This window comes from Sesamum indicum, linkage group LG3 (assembly GCF_000512975.1).
Source record: "Sesamum indicum cultivar Zhongzhi No. 13 linkage group LG3, S_indicum_v1.0, whole genome shotgun sequence".
NCBI classification, from domain to species: Eukaryota; Viridiplantae; Streptophyta; class Magnoliopsida; order Lamiales; family Pedaliaceae; genus Sesamum; species Sesamum indicum.
The window spans coordinates 24904733-24916784 of NC_026147.1; the positions used below are offsets into that span (position 1 = coordinate 24904733).

At 34.6% G+C, this 12052-nt stretch overlaps 1 protein-coding gene across 3 annotated transcripts in view; it reads right to left on the bottom strand.

Annotated features, from left to right (window-relative positions):
- The window catches only part of LOC105159572 (HEAT repeat-containing protein 6), a 19405-nt gene extending 8708 nt beyond the window's left edge, over window positions 1-10697 (bottom strand). For 2 of the 3 annotated variants that reach the window (XM_011076682.2, XM_011076681.2), the window contains exons 1-17: window positions 10479-10697; window positions 10284-10385; window positions 9408-9583; window positions 8806-9061; window positions 8670-8734; window positions 8526-8595; window positions 8086-8427; window positions 7703-7782; window positions 7536-7587; window positions 7174-7327; window positions 6963-7050; window positions 6227-6329; window positions 5336-5426; window positions 5052-5149; window positions 3494-3673; window positions 1972-2223; window positions 967-1062 (exon numbers count right to left, since the gene is read on the bottom strand). In XM_011076682.2, the coding sequence (XP_011074984.1) occupies window positions 967-1062; window positions 1972-2223; window positions 3494-3673; window positions 5052-5149; window positions 5336-5426; window positions 6227-6329; window positions 6963-7050; window positions 7174-7327; window positions 7536-7587; window positions 7703-7782; window positions 8086-8427; window positions 8526-8595; window positions 8670-8734; window positions 8806-9061; window positions 9408-9583; window positions 10284-10385; window positions 10479-10640 (2367 nt within the window). In that variant the 5' untranslated portion in view covers window positions 10641-10697. The remainder of the gene's footprint in view (window positions 1-966; window positions 1063-1971; window positions 2224-3493; window positions 3674-5051; window positions 5150-5335; window positions 5427-6226; window positions 6330-6962; window positions 7051-7173; window positions 7328-7535; window positions 7588-7702; window positions 7783-8085; window positions 8428-8525; window positions 8596-8669; window positions 8735-8805; window positions 9062-9407; window positions 9584-10283; window positions 10386-10478) is intronic. The other variant, XM_011076683.2, reaches the window with a different exon arrangement.

The window sequence follows — 12052 nt, forward strand, 5'->3', positions numbered from 1 at the left end:
CAATATAAAAAAAAATGTTTATAAACCAAAGGAGCAACCAAAAGAAACCTGATGTTAGAAATTCTTAGTGAAAAAGTTACTTTAAATGGTAGATGGAATTTCTCAAACAAATTCGTGAATTTATCAAACTTCTTGTTTGTGGATGCTTCAAAAACAATAAAACTTATACTTCTAAAGTAATCAAGTTAATTGTAATACAATTTCTAGAGCTTTGGCAAAGGATTTGGTAGAAAATAGAGTTAGGGCTCATCTTTTTTCATTGGTCATATAATTAGGCGGCTACGTTTGGCTTCAAAGTATTTAATGGGATTGTAGTTGCAATTTTAAGAATGACGTTGTTGTTTAAAGCAAGGGCGTACACACTTTTTCTGGGAAGCCAATATCTAATGTACAACTAGTGTATGTGGCACACTCAAATGTGTGTGCAAAATAATATAAACATTATATTAAAAATAAAAATAGATGGGAGACAGAAAAATAAAAAGAGAATGAGAGAGAGAAAAGAAGAAAAAAAATTAGAGGTAGTTTTGCCAGACCAAAGACACCGGATTGGAACTCTTCAATTATATACTAGTAGAGATGTTCAAGTCAGGCAGAAAATCTGTCGTGTCATTGGGCCAAGTGGTAAAATACACGCAAACATTAAAGCCATCCATGTCTAAAGGTTTGATATGTAAAGACAAGGGCCATCGCACGTTTCATAGTTGAGGGGTGTTTATGTGACTTTGGCCATAGTGTAGAAGTGCAAAATGCATTTAACCCTACTGTATTTTAGAGTTGTAACCTCAAAATCAATGGATGAAAATACGACTTTGAGGAGGCATAAGTTTGGAAGTAAATTGTAATTTTCAAGATATAGAGCATTATTTTTTATATTCCACAACAAAAAAGGGAGCTTCTATATGCAGACAAGGGAGTACTTTCACTTAACACAAGACAAGAGCTCATGGTTAATGAAGAACTTACTGAAGAACATATAATAAATTCCTGTTTGTCCTTAGGTAGGGAAAAGAAAACCGAAGAAGTCATTCCAGCGAAACAGGTCACTGATGCAGCCCTTACCTTCCAGAGAAAGCAAAGTGTGAAATACTTGCACAGAAGCACATAGGTAACATTATATATTATCAACTGAAGTCACTAAAGCATGACGCAGACTGCAGCACTAATACACTTGGACAGCTTCAGAAAGAATTAAGTCTCTAACAAGGGGAAATAAACAATCAATATTGCAATTGAATGCTGACATGATGGCATCAATCCACATTACTGAAGAGCAGACCCAGGAAAATAGCTGAAATAGGTTTCTATCCCAAAAATGTAAAGAAACTATTTCTTAATCCAAAAGAACACCATTTAACCAAGGTTTTATTCCAACAATTCCATCTACTGACTACTTCATTAATGCTGTCACCATTTAATTAATTCAAGAAAATTTGCCATTTTGTTTACCAAATTACAGAATAATCAATTGGGCCTCTTGGATGGTTAAAGACTTCATCACAAAGGATATCAGGATTGGCTTTTTCTAAGAAATAAGAAAAGTAATGTTTTATTTTTCTTCCAAAACTTTACTTCTTTGTAAAAAGAAGTTGACATTCATGCAGGACAGGAGGAGTAACTCTCCTCGGTCCTTTTAGAAAACTTTAATTTGGATTAATTTGTTTCTTATTTTTTTTGTAGCACACATTCGCTAAAGATTTCCAGTTTTGATTTAATAAAGTAATGTTACTTTACCAACAAAAATAATGGAAAAAATTAACTACCTTTTCAAATATTAATTTACTCCATAGTGAATGTAACATTGTAATTAGAATGATCTACTTAAAATACAGAAATAGTCAAATATAAATTTCAATAGAGTTTTAGATTTCAGCATGGCATTTGGTTTTCGTTACTTTTTTCTTTCAAATTTATTAAGAAACATGCCCTATAGACAGAATCCTGACAAAAAGGGATCTTATTTTAACTAACCATAGCTGAAGAATATTTAATAGTTATAGGCAGATGCTTATCCGTTGCTTCAATCCACCGTTCACTTCCCAACAGATATGCTTTAGATTCATACTCAGATGATGCAGGACTCTCTAAGCCATTCAATGGAGCTGATGAGATTGCCTTTGTTTTCACATAATCAGATGTAAACGGGCTGTCAAGAAATTTATCATTTGAAAGATCTTCAGTTCCTTTAAAGCCAGAAATAGCCCGAAGACATTCGTCCAAAACCTGTAGAAAGCGTTCATATAAGAGAACAAAAGTGATCACCAAAACCAAATCACAAAGGCAGTTCGAGTACTAATTAGAAAAAAAACTAGAGAACATGACAGTGATACATCATTTTATAGAATGAACACTAAATAAATAAAGACAGTCAACAAAACCACCTGCACTTACATTTACCAACGCCAATTCCATACAGAAAGCAGACATTTCGTCTGAGACTCTTGAGACTCTGATGAATGATAAAAGGGTAGATATAGACAAACTACTCCACCTGGTGTACATGTTAAACTTATTTGGGTAACGACAACAAAATACATCATTACAGGTAAACTAGCAAGAGGTTCACGAGTACCTACGTTGGCAATGGACACATTACGCAGATTTAATGCATCATGAATTGGAAACATCACAATTTTAGAAGAATTAGGAGTAATACTAGGGTCAGACATGGCTTGCAAATCCCTTATAGGATAGAGATTCATTCTACTGACTATAATATTGGCACTTCACCTTGTCAATCTGTACTGAATAGGTGATATAATAGATTATAATCTAACATTTCCTCTATTACATCTATTATTTTATTTCCTCTGTAGGACACACCCCAAAACAAAGTTCCATTTACCAAACTGAAAATCTTTTACCAAAGTCAATCTCCCCCTTTAATGATGTGAAACCTCCCAACCACTATAATGATGTAACTCACAAACTCTCTATCACTATAATTCAGGGCAATTTACTTGAAAAATTACTTTTCAAGTCTCATCTAATGCCGATTGGACCTAAAATATTGGAGGAAGGAGTATTTTCTATACTATGGAATAACTACATTCTTTTACAACAAGCACTTGGTAGTTGGTACTCCTGCCAATGTTATTGAACATATTAAATTACAGTTGATCCCATGCGACTATCACCAGGCATCAACACTTTAACCAACTCAGCAGCTGACAATTTATTAGTATCTTTTTTTTAAACCATATCCATCTTAACATTTTCATCTTGGCCACCGTAATTTGTGCAACCAAATTCTATTTAATAGCTATTGTTGGTCTTACAACAGTCCTCCAGATTATAGCATACTCACAGAATTGCAAAAAGATTAAAATCAAATAATCAGTGGATACATTAAACCAACAAAAAATAATCAATGGATACATGATAACTATCCACTACGTTGCCAAAGTTATGAAATCAACTAATTTTCAGATAATATAACAGTCAATATAAAGAAAAAGAAGAATTGTCCATGTAGTAAGAAGAGGAAATTCACCTTGATTGCAGCTGTAATGATTCTCTCCTTGATTGGTGGAACAGTGTGTTCTACGTTTACCCTCCACAATCTAGGAGGAACACCCGAAAATGAGCTCAAAATTCCGTAAGCAATAGAGGAAATTTGGTCCCAGCATAAAGCAATTACTTTTGGATAATTGTGTGCCAAAGCTTTAAGAGCCTGCAGCAAACTAATTAAAACATAAACATGAAAGCTCCAAAACCTTCTCACCCAAAGAAGAAAATACAGTTTGGGGCTTAATTATCATATGGTAGATAATCCAATGTAAGAAAATGCATCCATAATTCATGGATAACTTAATGTTTCCTTTATATATTTCCCTTTCAAGGTAGTGGGAGTGCAGGACCTGTTGCTTACAAGCTTGAGCTGCCAGTGGGAAGTAGAATACATGATGTGTTCCATGTTTTGCTTCTCAATGAATATAAAGGACCACAACCAGTTGCTTGGGCAGAATTACAACATAAGTGACTGTAAAGCCTTACCAACTCCTCATGCAATTCTTTATAGCAGGCTTCGAGGCAAAAAAGAATTGTCGGGGCAATAGGCAGGTTCTCACAAAGAAGATGCCACCTAGGGACCTATTAACCACTTTTTGAGATTGACGACAAGCTCAAAGCCGAGAAGGGAGGTAATGATGTGGGTGCTTTTGTAGAACGACAATATCAAAGAAGGCAACAGCATCCATACAACTTGCTTACCCAACTAGAGTCTAATTTCCTCTATTTGTTTTATTTTGTTTCCTTGGTTGATTATGATCATATCATTAGGGATTTCTTTCATCTTTCAATTAAGATCATATGTTTTAGGATCTCTTCCTTTGTTATTAGGAAGCCTCAAAAGGGCTGTCAGTATGCAATAAAGGGCAAGCAATTATTCTCTCATTTCATCACTCTTAGAGGGAGCTCTGTCAAGACAGGTCAATCTCTTTTTTTCAAATTCACTATAGGTCACAAGAAGGATCCTTCCGCCTCTAGACCTGTGACTAGGCCCTATGCTAGGGCTCATAACAAAAGGCTACAGAGTGCTGGTAGTTACAAACACAAGGAAATTCTAGATAAGATGAACAGGACCATTCTTTAGTTGAAGAAGAGCTCTATTACCAAGATTTTAAGTAACTAACATCCAAGAAGTTTCTTTGGCTTCATTCATAGAATTAAATTTGCTGGAAAGCAAAGAAGGCGATCATGGGGAATGCAGCTTAGCAATTGACCTAGCAGATGGGTTTCTACCACAAAACAACTTAAAATTCAAATTTAACTAAAGAAAAGTGGGATAAAATTGGAATTAAACCAATCCTCACAACATTTTATATCACAGTTCAGTCATAAATCATAAGGCAAAGGAAAGAAACATTTTACAACTAGAAGCATATAGATGAGCATCTTATCATTCTCCAATATTATGACAACAGTATATAGTCTATTTCTGGGAAAACTGAAGATAGATGGAGCAGATAACAGAAGCAGCACATTACATTGAACCCCAATGATACAATCATACAACCAGAAATTTCATTATCCAACAGAACAACTGTTACCTGAAATGCTTCTAAGCTTATTGATGGGCTTGATAATTGTTCAGAATATCGAATTAAGGTATATAATACACCAGATCTCTGTCGACCTTCAAGAGATCCTGTAAATCATATCAAGGAGCGAATCAATTCATACTCCTGATACTCACATTTAGAATATTTACTCAAGAAAAAACTATAGAAGAAAGAAGATGGATATAGCAGGCCTACAAAGTGGAATATCACTAAAAAAATTCTGAAATGCACTTTGAAATTACATGAAAAAAAAGGAAAAACAAACACGGAACCTGTTGACATTTCCCCCAGCAGCATATTTTTGACACTTGCTGAGGAAGGAGTCACGGAAAGAGCTGCAGACAAGCAATTAATTGCAGCTGCCTGCAAATACGCAGAGGCACAATATAAATTATTATTAAAATATGACATTGTAATAAAGAGAGAAGAAACTTGAATGTACAAGTCAAACAACCTAAAGATCTTTAAAGCAACAATTTTGCAACCTGACACTTCAAATGAATCAGAAGAAAAGGCTAACATCAGGGAAAATGTAAAGATTGAAGTTATAGAACCAGGAATCACATTGTAAATTTTAAAATATATAAGCTGTTCAAAAGATAAAATCGGTTCAAATGTGTTTGACAACTTGAAGACCATCACCCACATTGCACGGAAGACCTTGTCAAAGGAGAATGTGGAGACCGCCGTGATAAATGTGGCTCTCAAGTGTAGCATATGAGACAATCAGGCTTGACAACTCTGACAATATCAGGGCAGCACTGATGGTACAAATGAATGAATTACATGATGCCACAATGTAGTTGAAAATTGGGTTGAAAGAATATCAGGGTTCATGGACTACTGTGGTTACGAAATCATGATAATTAAAATAAATCCCCAGAACAAATAATTACAAATTTCTCCCTAGAACAAAGAAATAGGATCTCAAAACTTCTCCCTAGAAGCAGACAATTATCAAATTTCTTAGTAGTCATGACCATGTAACATGCACATGACCCAGAAATTCGCCAGCTTAACGAGATATACCATACAGCAATACTTAAAAATGAAGAAGGTACCACTGGGTGTGAATACAACAAGACAAAGTAATAACCTTTGACAGCCAAAAGAAGTCAGAGAATGAGAGTCATGATGACCGTGCAGGAAATCTTAATACTAACCAGCAAGCTACTTCGATCACTTTGAAATGGAAAGCCCTCATCCACTGTTGATTGAACTGAAGAGATAACCACTGGCAGTAGCTCCTTCGACATTCTCGAATATCTATAGAATGAATAAGAAGAGATAACCAATGACAGTAGCTCCGTCAACATATGCAAATATTTCTTTGTAAAAGCAGTACTTATATTTCTAGACTCTCTGCTTTGTAACATGACATATAAAGTAAAACTTTTCTTTCCATAATAATGTTGTAAGGAGTACCAAGAACTAAGGTGGGTCCTAGAGCAATGGCGCATGGTGCAAAACAAGGAGAGCTCCTTTCTGAAGCACGGCGCTAATTCTCAAAAGTAATAAATGAGGATAATATAAAAAGTAAAATTTTACTTCCCAGAAATCAGAAATAATATAGAAATCAGATTTTTAGTAAATATCTACACTCCTAAAGTAATAATAATAGCATAAATAAGAATTACCACAATTATGGTTCCTGACATGGGGATGGAGGAAGAAGAACCCTAACTTAAAGCACAGATAGCGATTGACAATACTTATAAACTATAAAGGCAGAGACTTCACTAGATTGCTGAGGTCATATCCTAACACCTGGAAAATTCTTGAATACTTACATGTATCAACCCACCACAAGAATCCTATGGTTGATTGTGGACTGATATGACAGACCACAAAAGAAACCAGAATCCTCTTGGTAATATCTCAGCTTAAAAGAGCACTTACGGTGTAGAAGATATCAAAAGCATCAGGATTTTGAATGACAATGCCAGCAACCTACTGTTTGTTTCATGCTTGATTAAGTACAAAGTACCTGTTCAATAAAAGTGAAGATAACCAGATATATGGCTATTAGAACACCGTTCAGGAGAGGAGACCGATTAAAGGACAAAAGATGAAAAATGCAAACAGATAAGAAGCACACTTTTCAGAATACCTGAATGTAGCTGCATTAAGATATGCCCAAGAGAACTAGAGAGTGGCGTAAAAGACCCACATCTGGTGTGCCCCTTAAATTCTGCTATCTGAAGAGAAATAGATGCAGGCCCATCTAACATTGCCATAATAGTAGTGCCAGCTGCAATCCGCACCTAAGCAACGACATAAGGTATTTGATATTTAAAAAGACAAGGGGAATGAATTCTGTATTATTTCAGTGAAACATTTAAAATGCCTTAAGGTCTCAATGACACAGAAAAGGATACTACAGTTGTATTAAGATGTTCCAGAAAATATATGTGGAACAGAAAAAACAAGAAGAAATAACTCAATACGGATGGCAAACAATAGAAATGCCACCTTTAAATGAGGATCAAAAAGCAAGCAACTCATCAGAGTAGTCTCATATTTCCTGCAAATAAGAAACATTAAGCAAATGCAAATGAATAGGAAAACGGATATGAAGCTTTAAACGTAAATTAAATTAAACAACTTCACAAACATGAGAAAGTAATCAGAAGATTCACCTGTGCTGCAGCACATCACTGGATGGCAGAACCATTGTCCATTGCGCTGTAAACAATTTCGGATCAGCTCGACAGAGATCCTTCCAGAAAAAATCAAGAGTTATGGCAAGAACATAGATCCATAAAGACAATAGGTATATTTTTATTTCTAACAGAAGCTTAAGCTTTTTGGATTAACTTTGACAAACTCTAAAATTCATAAGTAGGATTTGACTAAACAGCAATAAATAATCTTAACTTCACTACAAAGAGAAAGTAGCAAAAGAATGGTGTACAAAAGACAACCAAGAACAGATTTTAAGAATACAAAGATCCAAATAATTTTGGAGTATAAATGTAACAGAGAGGAAATTGAGAAAGAGAATAAGATCAAATTAACAGACCTGAATACAAAGAATTGCAGTTAACCTAGCCTTGGCTAACTGGTGACTGCAACTATCTTTCACTGATCCATCATTGTCGCTGCACTCTGAATCTGATGACATAAATTCCTGTTTAGGAGCAATCGAGCACTCATCTTTACGCTGTTCACTGCCCACAACTTTTTTCCGCAAGTGTGGAGGCCTATAAGGGCCATTTTGTGGTCTATTTGATGCTTCAAAGCAGGTTTTTTGGCTTGTTGGCCCAACTTCCTTATTGCGATTAGTTGCTTGATTCACAACATGGCACTTATTTACAAGGCCATACCGGAAAAAATTCCTCAGTGCTGCTACAAAGCCAGCCACCTAAAAATAGTTAAACTGCAATGAATTCATTGAAATGCAGGAAAATTACAATAATCTTTTGGTATACTCAATCAAATCTGAAAGAGGCAGTCTCTTACATGATCTTCCAGATATCCTCTAGGCTCTGCTAGAACCAAGTGTAGACAATGGAGAAGCTCAATATAAAATCTGCCCAAGATGGGAATACCATGGGATTTCTCCTAATCATTCAAAACAGAATTTTGAATGGGTGAGAAATTTACCTGGAAATAATATTCTCTTCCAATAGGCTCCTAGATGCCCAGATGTCCATAACTTTTCTTAGAACCTAAGACAGAAAATTTCCTGTATTAAGTATTTTAAGCCTACATCATTAAGTAGGTCACAATGTGTACAAACCTCAATTGTGGATTGCCAAATGTCGAATGGTAAAGAAGAACCAACTCTTGAGTATACTTCACCAATCATGCCAAATGCAACTATTAGGACTTCCCATAAACCTTCAGATAATGTTTGTTTGTCACTTAAATAATAAGAGTACATTGACTCCCCTTGTAAACATCCAACCACTTGAAGAACAAAATTGAGCAATTGCTCATTTTCTGACAGTGAAGCAGCTGCTTGATGTAAACCAAAAAGGCACCTGAAAAGTAGACTATGTACAAGAGTCTAAGAATAGGTGCTCATGGTGTACTTTATCAGTATAATACAAATGCAAAAACAAAAACCCCACCAGAATGGAAAAACACAAGAAGCAGAGAAACAAAGAGCGCTGGAGCAAAAGAAAAAGAGTAGAAAATAATAAAAAGAGGGAACTTAAACTAGTGCCAATATAAAGCAGCAACATTCCCTGAAGTAAACCACATTCCCAATAAGGATGGTCTTTCTGTAACAGTCATATTGCTAAAAGTAAGCCTGTGAAACAAACCATGTTGCGGAGTAAGGTAAGGAGGGAGAGGAGTAAAGAGAGAGAGAGCAAGAAGGAAAACAGATTATCACACCGTAGACTCTCTAAACATTGTTTTGTAGCTTTAATTACAGCAACATTTCCATCTAATACGCCCTCTGTTTTGGCTTTGCCAAGGAAATTTTGCACTATCTTTTCAAAAGATTCAAGTATAAGAGCCCATGATGTCGAATTCATTTCCAAAGAAGAATAATGACTGATGCCATGGATCTGCAACAAGTAACAAAATACACTATTAACTGGCTACACAGATCACCCATATCAGAAACTTAATGTTAAGATGTAATTCAAGAGAAAAGCAACATAAGAACTACAGCAACCAAATGTCCTGCTGCAGACTAAATGTTCACAGGACAAGGATTATACAAATTCAAGTTAGTCTTCTTAGTATATGGTATGTCCCAAACCTTAAAAAAATTATATACTATCATTAGAAACTCCCACATTTAAATATGTAACAACATGGTAGATTTGATTACTCCTTATCCTTTCAGTCACATAATATCAACAATGTACCAGTACCCTAGAGTGACTCCAAGAATAACGTCATTAGAAACTCTATTGACATACTAAATCTTGAACAAAGAACTTTTTCCCTGTGACCCCTAATTCAACAATAGCTACTCTAACTTCATTGCTTTTTGCCTTCAGGCAAATCCCTCCTCGCCCACAACCGGCCCAAAAGGGAAGTACCTTTCCCTCTGGGGGTAGGAAAATCATGATCGGGTAGAGTATCTATTTGTTTTAGCTCCCTCGTATCTCCCTAAAAACCCACAAGCAACAAACAGAAGTTCATAGAGTTGTGCCAAAAATCAGACCAGGTAAGGGTACTCTACTTCCAAGAAAAGAACCAAAGCACGAAATGGCAGTCAGCAGGGAGAAAAGTAAAACAAACTACTTCGTAAAGTACCAAGTGAGATAATCTAGTGAATGACTGATTAACGTCCTGAATTCCTTCATACTGAGAAACGTTCCGGACCAGCTCTATTAGTAATATCAAGTCGGACGCTACCTGAAAGAAAATAGATGTAATTATCCAAAGAAAAACATCAGATCAGATCACATCACATAGAATCACAGTGGAACTGTGGAAGTAGGAGGATACCTCGTGAGGAGGCAAGTCCCGAGCGGCAGCTATGAGAGAATCGGATTGGCAAAATATGAGTTGGTTGAGAAGGTGGAGGATATTGGGCCAGGGAGGTGACGCCAAGGTTTCGTCCCTCAGTGTCAGAAACGCAGTTCGCCATGGCCTCACCACCGAAGACATTGAGAGGAGATTTCCTTGTTAATTTTGTGAACCCCGCTTCCCCCGCGACTTATCAAGCGTGAAAATGCATAAACCCCTCCAATATTTTTGCGAAATTGTAAAAATTCTCTCACATTAAAAAATAATTGTTTAAGCAGTCCCTGAATTATAAAATATTAGAATATTTTAAAGATTTTAAAAATTAAAATATGCACACAGTGTTTATTAAAACATTTTAGTATACTTGATAAATTATTTTTTTGTTTTATTTTATTGAATTAAATAAATATACTAAAATTTCTAGATTATGCACACCCATTTAGTGTGTGCCTGTGTTAATATATATTAATGGAAGGATCTTTAGAACAACTATCATATGGTTGACAAAATGTGATTTGTCTAACAATCCGGTAATCACATTTATTTCTTTCATAAACAAGTATTTTTTATTAATTAATATTATTAATAATTACTCATTTATACATAGTTAGAGTTAATTCATTTTATTAGCTTTTATAAATAATTCATTTTGCCCTGATTTTATATTTTTATTAAATAAATAAAATAAAATTTTAATATTGCATAAGTATCGAATATGCTTCAATTGCTAGTATTAATTAAATTGAAGATGTTCAGAGAAACTAACTTGATGCGCATTAAGTAGATGAACAAAACTACTCATTGTTCTTCTTTACTCAAGTACATATATTTAAGAGGCTTATATATAAGTGCAACTTTATTCAAAAAAAATAGTAACTACTAACATTTAACTTATATTAATTTTTATATCCCTTAAATATTTGTATAGTTATAATTGTATTTTTTTCTATGCTATTCAATATTTTAATAGATATTTTTTCTTTCACATATATATTATTACAATCAAACACATAAATACTACTCTCTTTCTATCACATAATGCACTAGTCACAAGCATACTATGTAATACCCACACCTTTAACTCTCATTATGACATATCTTAACTAGCCAATTTATTTTTTTGGGATTATCTTTGAATTTATTTTTTTCTCTCCTAAAAGTTCCATTTTAAAATATGTTTGAAGGTCTTCTGAAAGAATTCAACCTCCCAAGTCTATTTATACCCAATCACCACCCCCCAAAACAAGTAAACTCACTCCAATCAAACTCCAAAATCTATTTTTTTCCACACACACACCTCCTCGTAGGCGAGCATAAACAAAATCAACCTTTCATCACCATAAACTTATATTTTTAAGTCTATAACTATCGAATCTAAATGACATTGTGGTACAAAATGAGATATAGGAAAGACATCGTCTCTACAATTTCAGGCAATTACAAATTCAAAACTTTAAACTTAATCAAATACTAATGTAATATGTTATTTTTTTAGAATTGGTGTAAAAATATTAGTACTAGTACTTATTTAGTTGTATAAATTATAAGTTGAG